The sequence below is a fragment of the Anopheles marshallii genome, chromosome 3 (genome assembly GCF_943734725.1).
Source record: "Anopheles marshallii chromosome 3, idAnoMarsDA_429_01, whole genome shotgun sequence".
Lineage (NCBI taxonomy): Eukaryota > Metazoa > Arthropoda > Insecta > Diptera > Culicidae > Anopheles > Anopheles marshallii.
Genome location: NC_071327.1, coordinates 40,170,556 through 40,195,359, shown reverse-complemented (window position 1 = coordinate 40,195,359; position 24,804 = coordinate 40,170,556). Strand labels below are relative to the sequence as shown.

The 24,804-nt window shown below is 41.0% G+C and overlaps 2 protein-coding genes across 2 annotated transcripts; one reads left to right on the top strand and one right to left on the bottom strand.

Annotated features, from left to right (window-relative positions):
• Nucleotides 1-704: 704 nt before the first annotated feature.
• On the bottom strand, nt 705-3,115 carry LOC128714481 (intraflagellar transport protein 80 homolog). The gene is made up of 3 exons (XM_053809354.1): nt 2,312-3,115; nt 1,861-2,240; nt 705-1,791 (listed from the first exon to the last, which is right to left on the bottom strand). Exons 1-3 carry the CDS (start codon nt 3,113-3,115, stop codon nt 705-707), a joined length of 2,271 nt encoding a protein of 756 aa, XP_053665329.1.
• Nucleotides 3,116-4,956: 1,841 nt separating this feature from the next.
• LOC128711386 (arf-GAP domain and FG repeat-containing protein 1) lies at nt 4,957-24,770 on the top strand. The gene is made up of 7 exons (XM_053806256.1): nt 4,957-5,153; nt 21,547-21,735; nt 21,882-22,594; nt 22,806-23,480; nt 23,899-24,129; nt 24,231-24,658; nt 24,726-24,770. Exons 1-7 carry the CDS (start codon nt 4,990-4,992, stop codon nt 24,768-24,770), a joined length of 2,445 nt encoding a protein of 814 aa, XP_053662231.1. The 5' UTR covers nt 4,957-4,989.
• Nucleotides 24,771-24,804: the final 34 nt, after the last annotated feature.

Sequence of the window (24,804 nt, the reverse complement as noted above, 5' to 3'; positions counted from 1 at the left end):
ACAAATGCTTGTCCCTGCTAACTAATGTCGTAGAATTCCTTACTTCAATCACGATTACCCAGAACTTACTCAAGTTGAACAATTTGCTACCTTTGACACCATTAGGAACCGGGCGTTGCTTAGGGAGCTTTTTTGTTACAACACCTTAAAATTAGAGTAAACAAAAATACGATACGAGGTATTGCTGCAAAGCTTGTTCGGAATTCTTAAAAATATGTCACTTTTTTATGGAAGCTGTGTTGTCAAATCAACACTATTGAAAACTATGAAAAGATACACACCCCAAGCCCAGAAAAATTGTCTGTTCTCAGCTTTTCTTTGGATATTTTTCAAATTTGAAATCCGAAAAAATCGGTTATAATTTTCATTCTCGTGCAATTTTATCGTAGTACAGATTATACTCTGCGAGTTTTGGTGCCAGTAATAAAATCTATTTTTATTTATTTACCTCTTTATTGCTAACGACACTGACCAAAACGTGGGAGCTACTCAAATACTTCTGTTGCTATGTTCTGAAACAGTGCATTAAAACGTTGAATAGATGATGGTAATGGAAAGCAAGTTTCTCTAGGTCCTTAGATAAAGTATAATAAAATAACAGTGTGCTTAAATCATGGTGAAATTCTTATTCTGTGTTCACATCGTTGCATGTATTGTGTGCTTTCAACTGCGTGTATCGAAACTTCAGCAGTAACTACACTCTGCTATTCGAGACGTTCGTCCAAAGCTAAGAATTGTGCATCGTTTTCTTCCCGTTCCAGTGCCCGCAAGTATTTTCTGCGTTCCTCCAGTACCAACTCCATATCAATACCATGCTTAAGTGCCACTTCTAGTGCTTTGTTCCATCGATGCATCCGTAGACAAAATCGAACTGCTTCCGGAATGCGCTTGTTGTGCATGAGAATGATTTCAGCCTCTTGGATGCGACCATTCATGATCGAGTTTTCTGCCATGTGTTCAGGGCTTGACAGAGGCAGCGATTTAATATAGTTTAAATAGTTTACCTTATCAATTTGCAAAGATGCGGAAAATGCTTCCTCGCTTATTTCCAACTGATTTCGCTTCGAGGCCATTGCTGCCAGCGTGGCCCATAACAGATGGTTCTGTGCTAGGCGACATAGCTTCAGAGCTCGATCCCAATGGTTCTCTGTGAACAGTTTGTGAAGAATTACGCAGTAGGTTTTTACCGATATAGTGAAAATCGCACCCGAGCTACGAAACGTTATGTTCGCTCCTTCAAAATTCTCTAGAGTTATGTTTTTACCGAACTCGCTGGTGTCGTATGTAAATGTGGTCAACGCAATTAACGTCGGATCCCCGCAGGCTTCCCCAGGACAATACCAAACACTGTAGCTGAGGTCATGCAGTCCTACTAAAATGTTCGTATCAGATGACCACATCGTTGTTGTAACTTGGGTTCCAATTTTGTGCATTACATATTCCGGTCCACTGTGGACGTTTGTAATGTACAAATCTTGATTGGCATCAATAAACACAAGATACTGATCATCCGGAATACCATATCGGCACACAGCAACCTCTACTATGGGGGATTTGCTGTGGATGCTGTATGGTTCTTCCTGCCGTGTGGCACCAGGCAGCAGATCGAACACATGCACGATGGTTTGATCGGAATGGTCGCGTATGGCCAAGCAATCCATTCCTAGTGATATGCATCGTCCATTCAGGTGAGGTATTTGCGCCTGAGATCCAGGAAAGCGTGGATTCAAATGTAACCGTCCGGTGTACGTGTAAATCCATATGGAGTTGTAATCAACTAAGATGAAATGTCTGTGAAGAAAGAGAAAAAAAGTATTTTAAAAGACACTAAGATAGTTAGCACTACGGTTGTCGACCTACTTCTTTCCAAGCATGATAATGCGAATATCACTGCGACCATCTATGATGATCGGGGTATTTATGTAATGTTCGTTGAAAATGTGCACTTGATGAATCGTAGCTACCACTAAATGGCCGTATCCTAGTTCCCATTTGATAATCCTCTCAGAGAAATCCAACGTGTCACTAGTGCGTGCCACAATGTCTTGCAATTGGATCGTTTTTCGCCCAGTGGTGATTGCTTTCAGGTTTCGATTTCTTAGCTCACGTTCGATAATGTGCCCGAACAGCAAAGACCCGGTGCTAGTAGAGGACGCAATTTGAGTGCTATCTGCGGACCACACTATGTTGAAAAGCGATCCACTCACTTGCTGATTAAATCTTACGATACTGTGACTCCACTACAAAAAGAACAACAAAAAGTGATGGATGAATTCCACGAAATTGCGAACAAAATATCTCCAAGAATTACCCCGGTATAATGGCACAGCTTCAGCATGTTGAATCCTCCGATCGCTAGCAGTTCCCCATCGGGGCAGAAATCAACCGATGTGATGGCATAATCATCGGCGACACTCGTATATACATTCGTCCCTAAAGTGTCCCATATCTTATAACGACAGTCCTCGCCACCAGTTCCGATCACATTCGTGTTGTTGGACCACGACAGACACAGGACCAACCCATCGTGTGCTCTCCATTTCGTTAGCTTACTGTTGGCAGCCAGCGGTTTGACTGCCACAAACGGTCCTTGGCAATACACGATAGCCGTAGCATTGGGAGACCATCTAGCACATCGGATTTGGCCTTCGTTTTGCACAACTGTAGACCGTAGCATTCCTGAGCGAGACCAAATTTTGATGATACCATCCTCACCGGCTGTGAGCAAACCGGCACCGTCAGGGCTCCAGCGAGCAGTCACAATCGGCCCAGTATGTGCCGATACATTGCGTTCGATGCGTGCACTTTTATTCAATATTACAAACCGACCATCCGCACCGGCTATTAGCAAGGATTCGCCTCCTTTGCTGCCACCGGGTGCATTTGCTCCCGGTGTACCCAATCCTGTACCTTTACCAATGAGCCAATGCAAATCTGTTGTTACGAATCCATCGGGAAGTTTAGCCACTTGGACCATTTCCCGATTAGTAGAGCTCCACTTGTACACCTGTTGATCTTCGCCACAACTGTATACGTCTTCATTGTTGCTCCAGCCCAGAGCAGCAATAGTGTCTTTCAGCTTAGAATCTTTAGAAATGTACGTCTTGAACTTCATTATCAAATATGATTCCGTACCGTCTGTCTTCCAATGCCTAAACAACCGAAAATGTTTGCGTTGTATTGCAGAATTTAGTGTCATGGCAACGGTATCCAGAAATTCTCACAGCTCATTGGTGGAAGTTTTTTGTATCATTTCATTTTACTTATTTTCATAATTCATGAACTTGGAACCTAGAAATTGTGTTGCATTGGTTTCTGCTAAGGTATTACTTCATTTTGCTTGTACGAGAGCTTTTGTTCATTTCATTTTTATAAAAAAAACACTTCTTCACTACAGCAATATGAAACGGTTAGAAGGTTCTCCGTTGAGTTGTAAGTTGGCTATCAACTTCGAAAAGTTAATAAAATAGGATTCAAAGGCCAGTCGAGACCGGAACATGCAAATTAGTAAATCCAATGCGAAGATTAATTACAACCTCGATGTGTCCAAACAAAGATCCGTAAATTCCACGAATAGTATGTTGTTTGACAACCCTGCAGTAAAAATATTGGTACACAGTGGGTGGTTAGCAGGAACTGTGGTAAGTCTAGTTTAAAAATGTTGAATTAATAAACGTAATAACAAATGCTTTTATTTTAAACGCTCTGCATGGAGTGTATAATAGCTCCAAAACCAACATACATTACATTGTCAATATTACCATCATTCACAATTTCTATTTGGGAAATAAAAAGCATCAAATGTCACGTTCGGGTACCCACGAAAAAACACACATTCGCAAAAAAGTTGAAAGAAAGTCGGGTAAAACAGCAGTGCGAAAGGAATTCAACGCAAAGTTGCTTCGAACGCGCTACGCCATTTGAACTACGTAACACAAATTGAATTACAGTTCCGTGTGCTTTGTGCTCGAATCTTTGTGTGTTTTTAGCTTATTTTTTGAATGATTCATTGCCATCTGTGTTGCCTAGGTAACGCCTGCCCATATACACAAAATAAGTGAAAATTGCTGATGAGAAAAGGTAGGTAGCATAGGATTTCCAGTCGTATTTTGCGAACAGCGCAATGTTTTTATTCCAACCAGCCTGTATTTTTTGTAATTCTCTTCAACAGCACAAACAACATGGTGTGCGTGTTACCCTAGCTTGTATGATGGAGTAGTGTGCGTGCGTGTGTACGGATGGTGTTTCGTTCGTGGTGTTCACTTTCAGGCGCTTTCGTCTTGTTGGTTCGAGCTGTCAAGTGGCAAAATTCAAAGGTGGTGCAGGCGATTGAAGAAAGTCTCTGTTTGACCGGACTTAGTGCAGTGCGTGCAGGGTGAAAAAAGAGAAAGCCGTCCTCGATGCAAGAAGCTGCCGTGGTTCTCGTGAAATAGTACGGAAAAGCCATCCTCATTGCCATTTGCTGTCCGGGGTGCAAATTTCTGTCCAGTGTACCAATCGAGGTGTAGTCCTTTTGTTTGTGTTTTTTCGTGTATTATTTCTGTGTCGTCCGTGAATCCGTGCGTGCGTACGGGCCAGAAAAGAGCAATGAAAAATGCAGTGCTTTCCCGTGGTCCAAAGTGAGTCCATTGTTCGTGTGAATAAATAATACGTATTAAAATAATATTTTAAGCCGTTCGCATCGCACCACGGTTTATGCTAGAAGTGAAAAAAGGAAGAGCCAACCAACAACAACCAAAAAGAAAGAATAATATAATTGTTGAACCTCAACGAAGCGGAGGTGAAATTTAGGCCGCTATCATCATCTTCTTCACCATCAGCCGGAAGTGGTCAAGTCACTGCTGCTTGGTTGATAGGCGGCAGTGCACTGTGCGGGCAGCTAGTGGAACGCAGTGAAGGTTTTGTTTTACAGCACGGGCACAAATAAAACGCAGTCAGCTTTACAGCAGGAGAAGCAGCGCACCGAACAGCAGAAAAAGCAGAGCAACGATGGCCCTGGTGCGGAAGAAACTCGATGACAAAATACTGAAAACGTTGCGAGAGCTGGTAGGCGTTGGCGGTAACAAAGAATGCTTCGATTGTGGCCAGAAAGGGCCTACTTACATCAACATGACTATCGGTTCATTCGTCTGCACCAGCTGCTCCGGCATACTGTAAGTAATAGTAGTAGGTTTGACTGGATTTTTGCGGCACAGTCACTGTGTGAAACAGAGCCCAAGAGTCAGTAATATGCTTTAAGTCACCGTCATCAATTTCTTGCTCGTGCTGTCGCCTTTATGGCTGTCCATCGCCGTAAAGATTGAGCACGTTCCGTGCTAGAACTTCTATGCGTCACCTTCAGAGTAAAAAAAAAACCTACATCCATCGACGAGGGGTTTTCCAGTGTTTGTTATCTGGCATTGTACTTTTTTTTTGTTTTCTATTGAGGATGTTACCGCAATTCGGAATAGAGGAAGTCGTTCATTTCGGTGTATTTAATGAGAAATGCGCGACCATAATGGTGCCCAAGATAAGACCGAATTAGTTCATTAAATCGTAGTACGAGTGGAGTAGTAATTCTCATAATAACCACCCCTAAGTGCTCCGACTTTACCCACAGGCAGGAGTACGTAAACATTAGGGTAGAGTAGTAAACATCGAAACTATTTAAAAAAATCGACAACTACAAGTGATAACGGTAATCAGACAGTAATTAACTTGTTTGTTAAAAGAACATCAATAAGTTGTTTTCAAACTCTTTTTAGGCCGACAGTTTATTCTTTTTAATTCTGGATTGTTTAAAATAAGGGATGTTATGAGTAGCCTCAATAGGCTTAACGCTTTAAAACAACTCAACCGCTGTGAGAAACCTGTAACCTTTTCCGATCCGATCCTCCACAAAACCAAAGGGAGGAGATCTTCCCTACCCTTCCTTGTTGATTTCCCCAATGGTTCAACATTTTAAGATGTGTCGTGCACACCGAGCACCATCTAAAGGACGGATTATCTAAGCATTACCACCGGTTGTTTGCCTTCCAGGTTCCATATTGAGAAACAGTGTCACCGCTTGAAAGCGTGCTTTGTAAAAGGCGATGTTTGCGATCAGTTTCTTTTCACTGCGAGCGATCGCGTTTTGTCTGTTTGGTTCACCTCTGATGTGTGCCTTCATGTGGCATTCCAGCGAATGGAGCAAAGATGATGTCGGAGGTCGTTCGCCCGTAATTGTCAATTCGTTACAGTGCGATGCACACACAAACACGCAGGAGGATGCTAAAAACAACAACGACCAGTGATGGCTGAGACGGCATCAATTCCGTTTTGTGAAGGCCCTTTACGTCGTTTTGTCGTCAACGAACGGCGGCCACTCGATTACGTCTCTTTCCAGCACATTTCTCTCGTTCACGCCTCAATCCGGTCCTTCTGGAGCCCTTGCTGCTGCTGCTGACTAGCGGAACCGCCCGTTTCCGGCTGCAGCAATATGGTGACCGTGTCTGGGAGATATACGTTTTTTTGTCTTTCAATTGATTGATATTTCTGCCTCCTAAGCGTCAATATGTTGTGCTTTTTTGCACGAATCGGCGCAAAAGCATACATCTTCGCCGGCGGAGAAGCGCCTGTCCGCTTGATTGGGTGACTAAAACCAGCATTTCTGGTTCGAAATGAGTGCATATAACTGCATAATGTGCTTTCATGTATCGTGCGAACGGCAGGATGGCTGGTGTGAATCGGTTTGTACAGGTAGCCGGGGTTCAGAACTCGTACCGAATGGTGTCATATAAGTGCAGCGTCTGCATCCTGGAATGGGCACCTGGAAACATATCAACAAGTAGAGTGAACAAGGCTAAATCTTTGCCCCTTCTTGTTTTGCTACTTTTGGTTCCACGTGTGCGTTGAAGGATGATCACACACGAAAGCACTAGCAGGTACACCAAATTACCCTACATCAATCCTCTATGGTGAGATGTACATTTAAGAGCCGCAAATAATTATCAAGTAAAATTTCTGATAAGCGACAAAGGTTATAAGTAAAATTTCTTTAAAGTTTTTATTTAAATATTGAGCCGTTTTCAGCAATCGATCATGAACAAATCGTTAACTTAAAAGAGAGATTTTACGTATTTATTCAACAATAATGTTTGATAAAAACCAAGCGCGTTTGATTGGCAATTGAAGCTGTCATTGTCGAACTGTATTCCTGGTCCTGCTTTAAGTGTTCAATAGTTTATAGTTTTAGTAATCACTGTTTAAACTAGAAGGCAAAGGTTTGAGTTAATGAAATGTTAAAATATCAATGCACCGCATAGACTTTGTTTGCACGGGTCTGTTTGTAAAAGCGTTATAATTACAATGTGGAAATAGCCGTAGAACAATTTACAAAAAGAGCGCGGTTGAACCTATAAACATTGTTAATATTTTTTTAAGAGTGTTTCACATAACAATCTTTTTTTTTGTTTCTAGTTACGAAAATATTCCTTTAACAGAATAAAACCTAATGAGCATTTGGCTTCTTGGGACTGTTTTTTGAAGTTTATTGAGAGTCCCGTCGAAACCCCATAAGAATTTGTGAAGCTTGTTATGCAAAAAAAAGGATTTTTAACATAAACCAGAATCAATCCTCAGCATATTGAAAGGATTGGATTTTATTTCTTAATTCAATTTGTAAACATCTCCCGATGATTCAGTGGCTCTGCGAATGAATAACGTGTGTGAGACTGATACTGTTTTTAATTTTTGATCAATTTTAAACAATTGACCGTTGCATCGTTACACACATTAGTTCTTTACAATTACAACATCAAGTGCAAATAAGGAAAGCATATTTTTGATCAAAATGCCAATGCATTGTTATGTAATCCATTTGTATGGTATATCTTGTCCGAATTTCCGTCAAGAAAGCGATCAACTGCCAATAGTCCAAAATAACGCAAGATCATATGTTGATAGCGCGTCAATCGGTTTGGGCTGATTGACTCACCAGAGTGAAAAGTTCATTAAAGCTTTACAAACCAGGAACCGACCAGTTATCATCCAACGTTGACGTTCGTTTCTTCATTTATAGCTATATTAGCCTTGATTACACCAGAATGTGTTGTAAGGTTCCGCTGTGCCTTAGGCCGACTTATTTTGCAACTTGAGGAAGCGTTTCAGTGTTTTCTAGTGCAATTAGAATTTTGTTTAGGTCAGCAAAGCACCACTAAAGGATCGTGTGTAATCAAAACAAACCTCATTTTACTCGTTGCATGTTAAACTCGGTGTCCCGGGGTGTAGTGGGGAGGATTGATCGTTTCATCGTATGGGGGGTAAATGGAAATGAAAACAACAAACACCACCGGCACCAAGGTCTCGAGCGGCAGCCCTTTTTTCGCAAATGCTTCTTGTTGTGATGCTCGTGAAGGCTTTCGCGCTTGCTGCTGCTGTTGCAGCTCCTCGTGGCGGAGGAACTGATGCTTCTTCAATCCCTTCTGACTTGGCGCATTCCAGTTGCGTTTTTGTGTCCGATTTGTACTGTGCTCGTGATTTGCCCCTACCATCCCATCCCAACGGCGCAAAACCGGTTTTCAATTCGCTTTATGAAATTCCATGCTAGCGGCGGGTTCGCGACAGTGAGGAGTGCTGTCGCATTCTAAAATGCGCGATATCGCCGGTTGTGATGCGATTCGGTTTTTTGTTCTACGGCGTGTCGTTTCGATGGCACGTTGAGTCATGCTGAACCGCTCCGTTGCAGCTTACTGCTGATGATGTTTGTTTAATGGGAATAATCTTTGTCCCAATCTGGATGTTTAAAAAACAAACCGTAACCAATATTAAGACAAGGGAACCGTTTGGCGCTGATAAAGAAAACCAAGACCACCACACCGTGTAGGATCACCTATGAGTCATTTATGGAATCGTTATGATCTTCTCTTCACACACCTTTTTTTTTGCTACGTTGATCGATTTGCTGTTTTCGTGTGAACCGATTTGGCTTTTCGTGGTGAGTTCTGCTGCATTTATTTATTATCTAGGCCGTTTTCACATTTATGCACGTTATGCACGTTTGCATGTTATGTATTACAGCAAAAAATTATTTAAAACTCAATTGTGTTAAAGACTCTCCTGAAAAGGCCTTAAAATGGCCACCTCTTGATGATAACGTCACCTCTTGTCCCCGCATTAAACTGAGGAGAACGAAGATATTTTGAAGATTATTTTATAAATATCTTACCCCATCTGAGCTTCTTGAGTTGATGATTGATCTTTAGAAGAAATCATCCGTAAGATTGCCACAGTCCCTGATGTAACCGAATTCCAAAAAACATTCAGAAAAAATGGTCCTACAAGCATGTCTCTCTTTTAAATAAAAAAAAAAAAAACGTAATTATTAACCAAGTTGGTAGAAATACGCTAAATAACGTTCACAATATTTGTTATATCAGGGATGAAGCACACGATGACATTTAAATGACACATTTCAGATTCATATAAAATATGCGATTCAACTCTTGCAAATAATTGGCCTATAGAATTACCCTTGGCAACTGGTTACATCATTGAATTCTTTAAAAAATTAATAAGATTCTTTGATTGTTTGTCATAAAGTATTGAACTCTTGGCTTATATGTTTTATGCATTGTATGCAATGCTTGGGCTATCATGTATATTTGAACTACGTACGATTTTCGCTCTTATAAAACTGAGTGACATTTCGCTAAAAATTTTGCATATCAGTCTGGAATAATATACGTTTCATAACATAACAATAGGTCTTAACATATTTTTTTGCAATTTTTGTAGTCTCATTATATGATTTTGGTTGCCGTGGAACAATAAACATGGTGTGTCATAGTGCGGTGCGATGAGAGATATAAAAAAGCTAAAATTTTAAACTGCTCTTCACTACACACTTCTACCGTACGTTTCGTTCAGTTCAATATTTGTATTTAATATACTTACGATAGTGTAGTCATGTTTTAATGAATATGACATCGGAACATACGTCATAGATTGCAGAATGAATATAACTACTGTTAAATCACGTATAGAATCGACGTTCGCTTTTCACTGCTGTGCTGTGAATAATGACTTAGATTGTTTAAAGAAAAACAAAACGTTGGTGTACTTTGATTTAAATGTCATCGTGCAAAGCAAGTAAAATGCAATTTTTTGAACCTTGAAGAAGTAAAATATTTGCGGAATTAATCTGCCAATGCAATCATCATGGAAAATAATAATCATTGAAACGGTGAAAACATCGCTAGGTGGCATGTAAAAAAAGAATGTATAGTATAGTAGTATAGTTTAGGATCACAAAATTTCATCGATGGGCTTCAAATCGTTATTGCATGATATTTTGGCAGCAGCCAACACTGAAACATGGCTGCCAATTTTTTGTTGTTTTTGCGCTACATTCGTTTCGATCGGTTGCCGATAAAATGCCCATGAAATATCGGCGATAGTGTGAGCGCGGGTGCATGGCATGAGTAGTGTGTTTGTGGGACACAGAAGATATCTATATGCTCCAAGTGGAACTTCCATTAGTTTGATTGACAGGGCAGAGAAAAGGTGTGCGCGTTCGCGCTGCCGCCCTGTGTAAAATCGCCCAAAAATGTTTGCTACCGCCTTTTCGCAAAATAAATGCCCAGCAACTGGCGGAGGAAGGCAAATCGTTTGAAGCGTTAAGCAAATAGTGGATGAAAAATAGAAGAAGAAACTTGTTCCCAAAAATGCATGAGACACGTACAGTGTAGGTCAGAGTGCTGGGGAAAGTTGGTTGGTATTCAAATCGAGTGGAAAAGGTCATTATAATATCGATTGACATCTGATCTTTTTCTCGCGTTCCAATTGTGCACACCCATACAAATGGATGTTTTTTTTTGTGGCGGATGTTTGCTACAACGATCCACATGATGGTCGGTAGCGTTCTTGATGACGAACGCATTGCAGAAACCTTACCAAACCTGCCCAATTGCTTGTTATACCATATACAATGAATTTCGACCATATTTTGCTCCTATTTGAGGGTACTCTTGCCAAGATATATGGCATCATTTCACATATCGTAAGTGTAAGCAGGATAAAACTCAGTTAATTATTTAATCGCGTTTAAGACGCTTCCCAACTCACATTAACCTTGTTCAGTTCCTGGTAATCTGGGAGGTCATTCTATCATCATGCATGCCTGAGGATCCAGAGCATAATAGCTTTTCCGAACAACGTTTAATTACGCCGTTGGCCTTCACTTCTTGATGCACGGAACTGACCACGGAACATGAGACACACGAACTATACGACGGTTCATTTAAAACTCGATTGAAATTGCATTCGCCTTGATGATTGGGTCGGTGGAGTCGGTGGCGGGCAGATATCAAATTATTAAAATTTCTCCTCATCTTCATCCGCGAGCTTCGGTTTTCTTTCTACGGCTTGGATTCAAGCGGATCTGTCGGTACTACTCCACCACCCGGCACATCTCTGTGTGTGAAATCGTGGTCCACAAACCGGTCAATGTATCATACACGGGTTATACTTTCCTTTTTCGCTTTCCGCATAGCGTAGATGCCAGTAGCTGCTAGAGTTCCACAGATGCCTTGCGACGTGCTCGTTTCACGATATGACGACGTTTGCTTTCATCGTAAATGATATGCGAAATGAACCATAAAATAAACCCAAAAGGTTTTCCAGTATGAAACAAATTGAAATTTCGATCTATTGCATGGATAGTTGCCATATTTCTTGGTGTGTCTTTGTGCCGCTTTGTCGGTTATAACCGAACCCCAACTATAAAAGTGCGAAAAACGATCCGTGATCTTTTATCGCAAGGTAACAAGACCCTTCTCTACAAGCAGTATGGATAGTACCAAATTGAAATCATCTACTATCGTACTAAATGATTTAATCATTCATATTTAAACTAACGAATTAAGGAATAATCTATATTAAAAATAATGGGCATAAAATTCGTTTCGAACGTAGATTCAAAACTTAATGAGTGGTAATGGTTGAGTCATCAATCATAACCTTAGTAATAAAACGTTGAGTCTTCACTCCTATCTATTCTCCTTAGCTCAGCCTCAGTTCAGATCGGGCCGCAACAAAGCTAAATGACTAAGAACAAATTTGGAATTTCCAACAACGTAATGGAGCATCCGTTATTGTGTTGTTGAACCATTCGCAATTCACAACTTTTGGTGGTTTTGGTATTTTAAACAATCATACAAAAGTAGATTCAACCATATTTAGCAATGCGGTTTGGCCGTTCTTGTTGAATAAAAAAAAATCCAAACATGTTTGTATGCTCCATTTGCAGTACGTCGTATGTTAACAGTACATGTAAATATTACTTTTTGGATGACGTCCGTTCAGGGGTGAAACTACCAAATTCAATTAGAATCTATGAAGTTTTAGAAAACAAGCGAGAAGTCAGTAGTCAGATCTAACATAACATAGTAATATCCATGTAGTTGGGAATTTAGGAAGAGACTAGGATGCTTCAGAATTATTGCTTTAAGCAAAAGTTAAACTAAACGATTGCATCTCAAATATTAATTGACAGTGCGCACTATAATTATATGATTTTTATCGAACTGTGAAAAGGTAATAAAATGAAAATATGGTGAAGTGCTTAATTAATATTATATGGTATACAAAACTTCGTCGTGGTATAATAAATTTGTGGTTTCTTTTTACTTTAATTGAATAAATTACAGGCAGTCTCCGAGATACGCGGTTCCTCTTATACGCGGATTCGGAGATAAGGGGTTTTTGGAAATTGGGCAGCTGAGTTAGTTTATAGCACAAAAACTAAGCAAAAAAGTGTAAAATTGGTCTAAAATAGCTTCCTTTGTCATATAAAACTTTTTTTTTTGGTTTATTTTGATGTATTCTATCAAAAAATAGCCTGGTTTGCTGAATAAATTAAGGACAGGGAAGAAAGTCAACTATCCAACTTTGATGTATAAACGATGTTATTCCCGGATTCGACTTACGCGGAAATTTGAGATACGCGGATTTTTCCCGGGCTATAGCGGTCCGCTATAATAGCGTATCTCGGGGACTGCCTGTACTTCTTCTTCATCGGCAATAAAAACCACAAGAGGTCTAGGGCCTGCCATTTCTGGCTTTTTGTGGATTGGTCCGGACCGCTGGTCTGAGGACCGGTGCAGCTACTATCACATATCTACCGGACTGCCCTGAAAAAAAAAGAATCATGCAAGGATTTTATTTTGGTATGTGTGGAGAAGATTACCTGTATTTCTATAAATGCGCTATGATAAGCTGATCAAGTCATTAGAATGACACCGGACAACTCAGCTTTTGTAAAGTCTGATGTCATCCGACCACATCCACAGCGAAGGTGAATAAGGCCCAAATTGAAATTAACTGACGGCATTGAGTCATCCGCCAAAATGCTCGGAATAATGAATTGGCAAACGACGCGCTCACTCGTGTGCGGTTGCCTTCAGAAAACCATAAAGTCGTTGTAGCGCGGCAAGTAAAATCTTGAGCGAATTTTAATTGATTATTTGTCAAAAAACCAAGTTTTCATCATTGTTGGTTTAGTTACGTTAAATGAAGTGATCTATTGTATCATAACTAAAATGTAATATTTGCAGTAAAAATATATATAAATATATATATATATATAATTACCTAATGTGTTGTTATGATTTCTCTAACTGAAAAATAAGCGGTTTTTAAGCATAAAGCAAAAGTTGACTAATGTAGACTGATTAACATTTCTTTAGTGAAACATTTGGATTTTTGGGAGCTACCAAAACCCACTGCTACTCCTGCGTATCGTGTTTTGTGTTCCCTTCGGTTGGGCAAGTTATGCTTCTTGGTATAAAAGTGTAATTAGAGAGGTGAAGCCTCTAAACTGTGCAGCTTCATTTGTGTTCGGTTGGCTTCTTTCCGGGCCTGACAATAATATGCATGCACAGTACTCGAAACCTAGATTAAAAGCGAGCAAATTATTTGTTGAAACTCACCGCACCATGAACATAACACCATCGTGCCGGGTGGAAAGATGACGCTTTACAGAAATTGTAGTAGATTTGAGTATGCAGCTAAGGGTAGCCGGGTAGCACCATAAACCCGAAAGAGATCGCTTAGACACATTGGAACAAAAAAGACAAAAAAAATGAGCTCGATTAGTGAATTAATCATCGGATTTGCATGCAAAATCATTGCTGAGATTTGAGAAAGTGGTTTGAGAAAGCGTGAGGTGACGTTTCTTTGTGGAACTTGTGAGGTGTTCGGTATGAGTTAAATTTGACGATGATGTTGTTGCTGTTTCATTTTATCTGGAGTGCGTAGTAGGCGCGCGCTGCTGACACAGTTTTGCTGTAATTCAGTAACTGTTAAGATGAAATTTACACCTAAATCGTGTATGGAAATGACATTGTTTATTGGTTCAATTATTGTAACAACTCATATAAGGAAGATGTATCAGAAGATCATTAACGAGAGTGGAGATCGGTGGTCTGATCGTTGCACCACAACTTCAGAGGGTCTTCGACCTATCACTCATCGTGTTCGTTGACTTCATTTACTCGTAGTTAGATAAACATTCTAATCATGTGGAGAATACCGTTATACCACCGAAACTGAGACAGTCCCGAGAATTCACGCAGAATTAAATTTTTGTGCTTCTTGTAAAACGTAAGTTTTGTATACTTTCATTAACTTTCTTGTGCAATTTTTGCTTTGCGCTGAACATGTTTTGCCCCATTGGCCGGATTTTGTTGTAATCCAGGAAGATGAGCGATGAACGCCGATAAAAAAAACAGCTAGTCAAGTAAGAATGATTGTAACCCCATTGGAATTCACCTGTTAACTAATACGGCGACCACCACCACCTTCGCAAGTTTGCGTGCGGTGCATCAATCAAATGCCTTGATTCGTGCGGTAGTACAATCTGATGCAGTAATGCGACTACATCGCTGTTACAGATCATCGCTCGCGCGCAAGCTCGCTTTTCAAGGCACCGGCAACTATCGGGCTTTTAGAGCATTAACCATGGCACCTGTAGGCGCACGTATTGGCGAAGCGTGAACGTAAATAAACGCAAACATTTCCTTTCGGCAGATCGCTTAGATTCGTGTCTTGTTTTGCTGAATGCCAATTTATTGTACTACACGATTAACAACAGTGTAAAACGCCTCAAAAATAATGATGTAATGAGGTGAAGGATGTAACGGCTATTTCGTGCCATTGGAGTTTGCTGATTTTAACAAGAAGACGATTAAAGTGGATTTAGAAGCATAGTATGCCGAAGGCAAACCAACCAACAGTGACAGACCATTTACGGCCGATGTATAAGGGCATGCAACAGCTAGAAGGATGGATCACTTATCAATGCTCCGTGGTACATGCTTATCATGTTGCAGTTCTGTCCTGTTTTTTTTTTGCCTTTTCCCGGAAGTTGGCGACACAATGCTGTACGTCTGACGTAAGAGCAATTATCAGCTACATGGTTCTGTTCCCGTACTTTCGTATCTTGAATTTGTTGCAAATCTACATCGTATCTTGAATTTGCAGGAAGACAAATAATTTGCAGTAAAAATATCTATCATCAGACATGGAAAGTTTACTATTAGAAATTTTCAGTCAAAAATTTCTAATATCTAAGACTACTCTAAAATGAATAGAATGTTGAAGCAAACAACAGTCTGCAAACCTATTACGAATTATCGTTTTTTTTAATATTCAATGAATCATACACATATTGTTTTTGTTTTGGCAAAAAACTACGTCAAATATTTCTGTTTTCTTCATCTATCTGGGAAGTACTTCGATGATACGGTAAAAGTATCTAATTTCCCTGACTAATCCACTATGTTAAACCTAATCCACCAATCCACCAATCCGCGCACCAATCCACAATCCATATAGAGTTGTTTGTCAAATTGTTACAATTCAAATAGAATATACAATATGCAGAGTACAAATTAAATAGCAACTTTATATGTTAAATGGAGGTATACATCAAGTAGAGGTATACATTTTCGAAAAAAATAAAAATGTTTACTCATTCTTCATGTTAGAGGTTTCAACTTTATTAACCCGTTTCTCCGAGATCATTCATTTAATTTACGACAGGTACTTGGTTTGAGTGTATGATTTCTAAAAAAATACTAACTGTTAAAACATCAAATTTTGTTTTTAGTTGATGATGATTTCTTATGCTTTTGGTTGAGTACACTTTTTAAAATTCCAACCCATCAAACAAGGTAGTTAAAAAATCTCCAAAGATGAAGCTTATTTCTAGATTCTGAGTGCATATCTCCCCTTAACACCATGAAATCATTACGTCGTTAACCAAACACCCATACGTGACGTATTATGGTCTCAAAATGTAAAAATCCACCTCAAAATCGGCTTGAAAGCTATTAAGCAACGCTTTGTACTTTTCTGATGGCAAAACCCCCATTCCTGTTGCCTTCCTGTGGGCGATCTATGTGTGTGTGTGTGTGTGTGTGTATGTATAGAAGTTAGTTTGCATTATTTTTACCATTTCCGGCCTTTTGTAGCTGACACTCGGTGCCGAATGGTGCGGGTTTGTAAGAAACCACACAATCACTCCTGCAAACTCTGGGAGTGATACAAAGTCACTCCGCTTCACTTCGGAGCATGTTTACGGTCGACGGAGTGACATGTTGGTTGTGCTGGTAAAAGGTTCGGTTCGGCTAAAACGCAATGACCATGTACAGCCGGCATTAAACGGATGCTTAAGTATTGTTCAAGTCGAGGTTAGAAGGGCCTGCTGACTGCCTGCTTTAAGCGTTGCGGTAATTATTGTGTTCAATGCTTCTCTCCCGAGCACTGGCAGGCAGGTGGATGCTTGCTTTTGCAAAGAGCAAACACCTTCGCTAGGAACATTGTTACACTACCACAATAGCGGCCGTACTCTTGGATAATGATCGTGTCCTAATAGAATGGAAACGAAGTGTTGTCGCCCGTGACGCATGTTCTGCGAATAACCGGTCTTTGGCAGGAGGGGCATAACATTACGCAGTATTGGTATCATTTTTATGCACATAATGTAACTGAAATACATTCTGTAAGACGCCAAAGTTTTAGAAATCCGTAACACAGTCCGATGCAGTTCTAATAAATGTTAACATTAACATTATTTTATTTTATTTTTTAAAGGACGGCCTGGTCGTATTGCTTAATAATGGATGAATCTCATTCGCATTAATGAATCTAAGACCGTCTCTACATTGTTAGCGATTGTCGCAATTGTTACTGCGACAAAAGTAGCTCAGTTTTTTCAAACAAATTTTGCGACATTCTTGCGACTTATCGTGCTGTCAAAATTGTTTACATTTTCACACACACACACAGTTTGCTTTACGATTTTGGTCGAACCGGTTGCAAGAAATCATTATCGAATTTAATTAAACTAAGCTATAAAAATATACAGTATGTTGTGTATTCATTATTTCGACGAACGAGAGTTGATTAACGAGAGGCTAGTGATGGAGTTTGAAAACAGTCATCATCTAGAAAGCTCGACGCCGGGAAACACCGGATAGTACCAATATGTAATAGTAAAAAAATAAAAAATAAATACATTCTCTTCATTTATTACAACACGTAAACTTACTCAAATTAAATATTACTTTATACCATTTTATAGGCTCAAAACTGAAATAATTTGAATTTAAACATTTGAATCAGCAGCAATCGAACAACTGCATCCGTGACGACAGATAAACTGTCATGGCGTCAAAGTCGCACAAAGTCGCAGAAAATACGCAATACGCGACATTTCGCAATTTTTTATGTAAAGATTTTGACAAAGTCTCAGTCGCAATTGCGACACTCGCTAACTGTGTAGGAGCAGTCTAAAGGAATGGATCAGAATCTCTGTTCTGAAGAATCGCGAATTATACATGATTTATAATCGAATCGAGGGGCGACCCGGTGGCACTATGATTAGCGGCATCGGTCTTCACACGAACGGAACGGACCCAAATCTCATCAGGACCAGTCCTCCGTGCGCTGGACTGACTTTCCAGCTACGGGTCAATAAAGTCACAGAAGGCTAAAAATGGCAAGCCTTAGTAGACCTCTTGAGGTTTTTATACCGATAAAGAAGAAGATAATCGAATCTCGCACACTATGGGGGAAGCCTTCGGAGATTCCTGATTTTTTTAGGACTCAAGAATCTTTCAAGATTCATGAATATATTAAGAGCCCACTCATGATTTGAATGACTCTTCTCAAAACATTCGTTAGGCATAGCGATACAAATCACACATCATATTCGTAAAAGAAGTGTTTTCCTAGTCCACCTCTGTGATAAAACACATCGAATCAAATAGCACTGCTATCTCTCGGGGTTTCGCTTGGTTGGCCCATTATTCATAACGCTGAAAGTAAATGCCACACAATAGGTGCAAAATGCAGTCCAGGTGCTATGCAATGCAACATGCAACCTTGCACACTGGTGTGGAATCTTTCGTAAGTTCGTTTGTAGTACCTGTTAGTGGAAAACGATTTGGAGAATAGCGATAAAAACGCTGTGTGTCCCTTACTACGGCAAACGCGTGCCTTTTTCCCCTCGCTATTTATTTAGTTTCTCAGTCGATGCTGTGCCACCGTTGCGCCAAACGAAAGCAACGGTTGGCAAAAGTAAAAGTTTTTCACTATTGGGGCCCCAAACGCCACGCAAACACACCGGAGGCAAAATGAGTCATATTGTGCTAGGAACGATGGAAGGAGGGGGTTAGGGCATTACTGTTGAATCGTGCCGCTGCGTACGATAAATGCAGCGTTATCCGACCAGCATCGATAGTTTTGCCGCTGATCGTCGAGTTTGGCAAGCCCCAGAAACGCGTGTAAAGCGAATGAGAATATGAACCCTTTCCCTTTTCGGGTGAATCGGAAGATTCTCAACGGCCGGTTGGCCACCCCGCCACAAACGGTGATGATCGCGGTCTTCGCGCTTCAATGTGTCATGGACAATGGTTTGCCTTTCTCAAGACATCGAGCCGCCGCATGGAGCGTGTCGCGATTTTCCCGGTCGGTTCCGTCTGTTTGAGGCGACGGTCGACCAACCGACCGGACTGGACGTAAATACAAACAAGCGTGCATTACCATGCAGCCGTAAAAATGCGGCTTTACTGGCCGGTATCGTTTACCCAATCCGGGCATCCGGGCTGAAGCGAAAGAAAAGAGACCTTCGCCGATTTCATGATGGCGCCGTTGATCTGTTTTCGCTAGATTTTGCTAGTTTTGAGTTTTTATCGAGTGCGCTCTATATCCTGCGCAAATCCGACGACATCCTTTGCGTTTATAATTCAATGCCATGTGATTTTTTTTTTGTGAAATGACGTGCTGAAACACAATTTTTGCGCCCCAAAAGCAGAATAAAATGCCGGAATGGAATTTTCCCTTATTTTAGTCGTTCGCAGTCGTTCGATGGTTGCATGAAACGTGCCACGGTTGTAAACAGGTGTTTAAAAATAGGCCACCCACTCTACCGGCGTTCGCTTGGGTGGAGGTGGGAGGTGATGGGCCAATCGTCACTGACTAGGAGCAGCAGTGACGTAGGAAGGTGCGGTGAATCGTTTTTATTTTGAGTGCTGTTTAAACTAATCTTGGCTAAGTTGCCCTTTCACTTCCGATCATCCTAGGCCGCCGTCCGTTTGCCCGTTGTCTTCATTCCGTCCGGTCCGGTTGTCCGCTTTATTGTAATGAAATAAAAATGCAGCGCTTGTGTCGGTGCCTTAGTCATTGCCAAAATTGTAGCCAATTTGAAAAACCATACCGTCGCCGGATCAGAAAGGGCCGTCTCGTGACGCTGTCCGTGAAGCCCCCAGCAAGAGAAAAGCGGCAAGCGACAGGCAGAGATTATTATGTGACCAACAGTTACCTCACCATATCTTACCAAAAGTGTATATGGGATGTGTTTTATTGAACATGGCGACGTTTGACGTCGTGTGAAATCAATCGTTAAACATTACGTTTTCGGGTTTTAATATGACGATATAAATAGAGCCAAACGCCGCTGATTATGTAGGTAGCCGGAGAGTGGTATTATTTCTTCCGTTATAAAGTGTACTCATAGTTATTGCCTGGCCTAGTTGGTTTGCTGACTGATGGCCAATGTTTGCCGTAAATTCGGTCGCACTATCGATCGGGTATACTATACATTTTCCAGATAAGGTAATCTACCTCTAACCTAGCTGTAGTTGTATCAAATTTAATCTGAGAAGCCCTTTTTTGTTGATTTTTTCCTGTTTTTGTTGTGGCGTTTAATGTTTTTTTATGGAAATCCACACAACTCGATATCTTTAAATAGCTGAATCGAGGAAGTCCGCCGGTTCAAACGCGCTTCGCGCAAGGAAGTGTTGACATTCAGGCATGCAAAGAGAGCCAGGTGCTCGTTTGAAATATAAACAATTGCGCTAAGGTTCGTCCAACAGACCAGAAGTTCGATACATTCACTTACGAGACGGCGCAATACGCTGGTAGTAGACTGTCTGTACCTCACTACTATCGATTGCTGACAACTGCTCATCATTCATTCATAAAGTAATGTTCCTCATCGATTTGCATTGTCTTAACATGCAAGCATTCCAGTCTAATTGCTGTCTGTGTGTACAAATCCGGATGTATTGCAGTTTCCTAACCACTGGGTTGGGTGTAAATTACATTTTTTTAAAATAATTTCAACATTTTGGTGATACTATTACCTGAACAACCTAAGGCATTCGAACTGTGAGCAGATATGAGGATGTATCTTCTTAACCTTTTGCGACTTTGGGCAAGGCTTTATTGATGTTCGATCTATCAACGATAAAACAAAACTGATAAATCAGTAATATTCCAGAATCTTTGCTAGGTAAATCTGAGCTAGCATCACGTTATCTCCTAGCCATAACATCTACATTACATCCTCCATCCGGAGAGCCATAATATTTGTATTGATCAGTTTGGCAGTAATGATTTCCGATCGTAGTGATTACGATTTATGATAAGATTAATGCGCAATTCCATTTACTAACTAAGTGTAAATAGTTGCGAACGTGTCAAGGGCAGTCTCGGATGTGTTTGTGCGTGCGTTTGTTACGTGAGCGGTATGATTAACTTCATTGGCTTGCGTTTGCAGGGCTTCTTATGTGATGCAAGACAGGAACGGTTTGATTGTTTTTCCTGCTTTTTTTTGTAAGACTTTGTTTAGTTCCTCTGTAAAAATGTCACGTAGCGAGATAGTCGACATCTGATCTGATACTGCAGTACGGGTGCTATACAATTGTGGTAGCGTTACGATCTAGATAATGTGGATCGTGATACAATAATCCTTAAATATTGCGCGTGATATACGCTACGGAGAATTAATCTAAAATCTAGTTTTTTTCAGGAAGAAATTAAAGTTAATATGAAATTGTGTTTTTGTGCAATGTTATTTTTGTAACATTAATGCTAAAATGTATAGGTTCAAGATTCGTTTACGTTAGACTTTGAAACATGATTGATCACTATCACTATTTACACCAGACAAAAAACCTGTTTCCTGTAATATCATTGATGACGTTCGCGTTTGTATCTTATTTCCTTTCCATGTACATGCAGAAGGGGAATTACACCGCCACATCGCGTAAAATCGATTTCAATGGCTACCTTCACCCAGGAGGAAATCGAATTTTTGAAGCAGAACGGTAACGATAACTGCAGTCGAACTTGGTTGGGCCTTTGGGATCCGAAGCGTGCAATCAAGCAGGAGCATCGAGACTTTATGATAGACAAATACGAAAGGAAAAGGTACGTGTGCCTGATCGTGCGGAGTGGATTTCGATTGAGCGACAAAAGATTCCTCCGAACCGCCTAATTGATTGTTTCGATTGGACAGAAGATGTATTGAACCGTGTACCGCGTATGAACGTGTATGTTTTGTCTTTCCCTTGCAGATATTACCTGGAACCTGCTAGTCCACTGAAATCGCTTCCCACGAACGCATCCAGCTCTTTGACATCACTGTCGGGAGGCAACAGTAAGAATGCCAATGAAAGTTTAGTTCCTCTCAAAACGCCAACGCTAACACCTCCGGCAACGCTACGGTTGAATCGTAACAACTCCGGCTCGTGTAATGGACTGAACAACGTGAACTCATCGTCGTCATCATTGCCTGGTGCAATGGGTGCTGTTGGTGCACAATTTCAGCAGCAATTTACGCCCGACGATTCCGGCTTTTTCGCTTCTGATCCGCCCAAAATTTTGCCACCAACACCGCAAAAGAACCACATGCTGCAGCGAAAGAATGGCATCAAGATCAAACAGCCGGCCAATGGATTGCCGCCGACGTACGGACGTAACCAGAAGAATGGTTTGCTCAACAGCAGCACAGCGGGCGGTCTGTCGGGTAGTAGTGGTGACATTAATGCCAACAAGTTTACACCAGATGCGGACTTTGTAGCTGACTTTGGTAGCGCAACTATTGTAAACAACGTCAGCAACGGGGGTAGTCATTATGGAAGTACCAGCAGTTTGAAGAATGGCCTCAATAACAGCGACAATGGAGCGGGATTGTACGCACTAAATAACGGGAACAGCGAAAAGTCATCGACCAGGGGGATGGAAAACTTTGCCGACTTCGACCACAATCCCATCTTTAACTCTGCAGGTATTGAACGTAAAAGCTTTAAGTAACCTTTAAGTAAAGTTATAAAATGTTAAAGATATATTTGGTTTGTTGCGAATCTAGACGTGTGTCCAAAGTGTCAAGTTTAGACATTTCTATGCTGCAAATGATATGACCGTGTACAATTGTTTGATTTTATTTTATTTTCCCCATTGCGGCATTTGCGTGTATTGTCTGGATGTTGTAAAATAAGAAAACATGAAGTCCTACTTCAGCAGCAATAGTATTGACAGCAGCACTACGACCAGCGTCAGTAGCACGGCCAGCGTGCAGAGCCTGACCGGTCCCGATCCGTTCGCAAACTTTTACTCGAATACTATCGGTGGTAATAATAATTGTGGCAGCAATTCCACGGGATCTACGGCCGGCACACCGACCGCCTCGTCAGGTTCAGCATCCACTGGACCGTCCGTTCGCGGTGTTGGCTACACATGTATTTCACCAGAAGAAACCACGCATGCAAAAGTCCACACGAACTATGGATTTGGTAACACTTTCACCACCGGTGAGACGTGTTATGCGACCAACGAGTGTATCATCAACGGTGGCTCCGGTGCTGGATCCGGTTACGCTAATCAAAATTACACCCTACCTTGGGGAAATAGTAACGGTACGCAAACCGATTTCAACTCAACGAGGTATACTGGAAGCACAAATCAATTGAACAACAATGTCAGCACCGAAAGTACGCACCATGATACCGTACAGTGGAATTTTTGGCAACAGTTTGGCACCAACTGTTGCTGGTCGGCGGATGATCGTGTTCAGCAGCAACTGTTCCGCAATAGTGGCGCTCAACAGATGATGAGCCCTCAGCATCATTCGGCAGTCAACCAAGTGAAATGTTACTCAGATCAAAACCGGTGGAGTAAGTGGATGTGTGACAAAATGGGTTGTCTTAGAATTGCGAGGGCTAGAGATCGAGGGGCCTATCACCATTGTGTTTGTGTATTAAATATTTTGCTTATTGTGAGTTTGGCCACCGATATAGCAAAATTTTGAACATAAACTGCTTTATCACATGTGCCTAATTGAGCATGTATTTAAGTAGTTCGGCATCTTTTTTTTTAGTTTTGTTTGTTTTTTTTTTTGCAAAAAATGCAATTACTTAGCGTTACAGTCGTCCGTCATCAACCATACGTGATCAGCATTATGAGTGAAATGTAAATTATTTTAAGTAGCTTTGAGAATATCCTTTAACTAATATGTGTTTCTTTTTATCAATATCTTACTTTCGTATTATGTGGTGCGGTTTTATTACAAGTTTTACTTGTTTGTGTTTATAGGTCTTCCAATGCCGCTTGGAGCGAACGGTTCCGAGAGCAAATTGAGCAACGGCAAGATCAGTAGCACGTCCATCCATTCGACCCCGTCCGTTGACCGATACGCTGCACTGAAGGATCTGGATGACCAGTTCCGGGAGATAAAATTAGAGCAGCAAGCAGAAGCAAATAACAACACAATAACGTCCAACGGACTAGGAAATACGGCCAGCATAAACGATTCTATTACACCAAGTATGTGATTGGAGGGCGGGAGAAAATAAACCAGCCTATAGATGATTTATGATCGTCAGAAATTGAACCATTTTGTTCAACGTGTTTTTTTTTTATTTTAGCTTCCTCGGCAAACCCGTTCAAAACGGCTAATCCGTTTCAGTCGCAACAACAACATGCACAACAACAAACGATGGCTTGGCCAATCAGTGGCATTAACGGTACGTCATCGGATGCACGACATCAGACGGCATCAACGAATGGGACTGGTTTCTATGGTACGTCACCGTACCAAGGCGGGTTTGCTCATGGCGCAAGCTCACAGCTCTACAACGGCAATGTTGTTAATGGAACAGCGATCACAGGCATGAGTTATCTTCCTCCGGCGGGCTACCATCCAAATGGTAATGGATATTCCGGAATGTCAGGAGTTAATGGTGTTATGATGGGCGGACAGTTTAATGCGACATCGAACGGTTCGATGTTGGGTAACGTTCCCGGTGTCACCAATCCGGTACATCATTTTGCAAACTTTGGGAATCCGTTCATGGTATGTTTGATGATGTGATGGGTATAGTTTGCGATGCGAATCTAATGTTTTTGTTCCCTTTTTTCAGGCTGCTGGTACTACAGCGGGAAACTCTAATAACCCTTTCTTATGAGTAGCTTCATAAGAAGACGTGTATAGATAGCGAA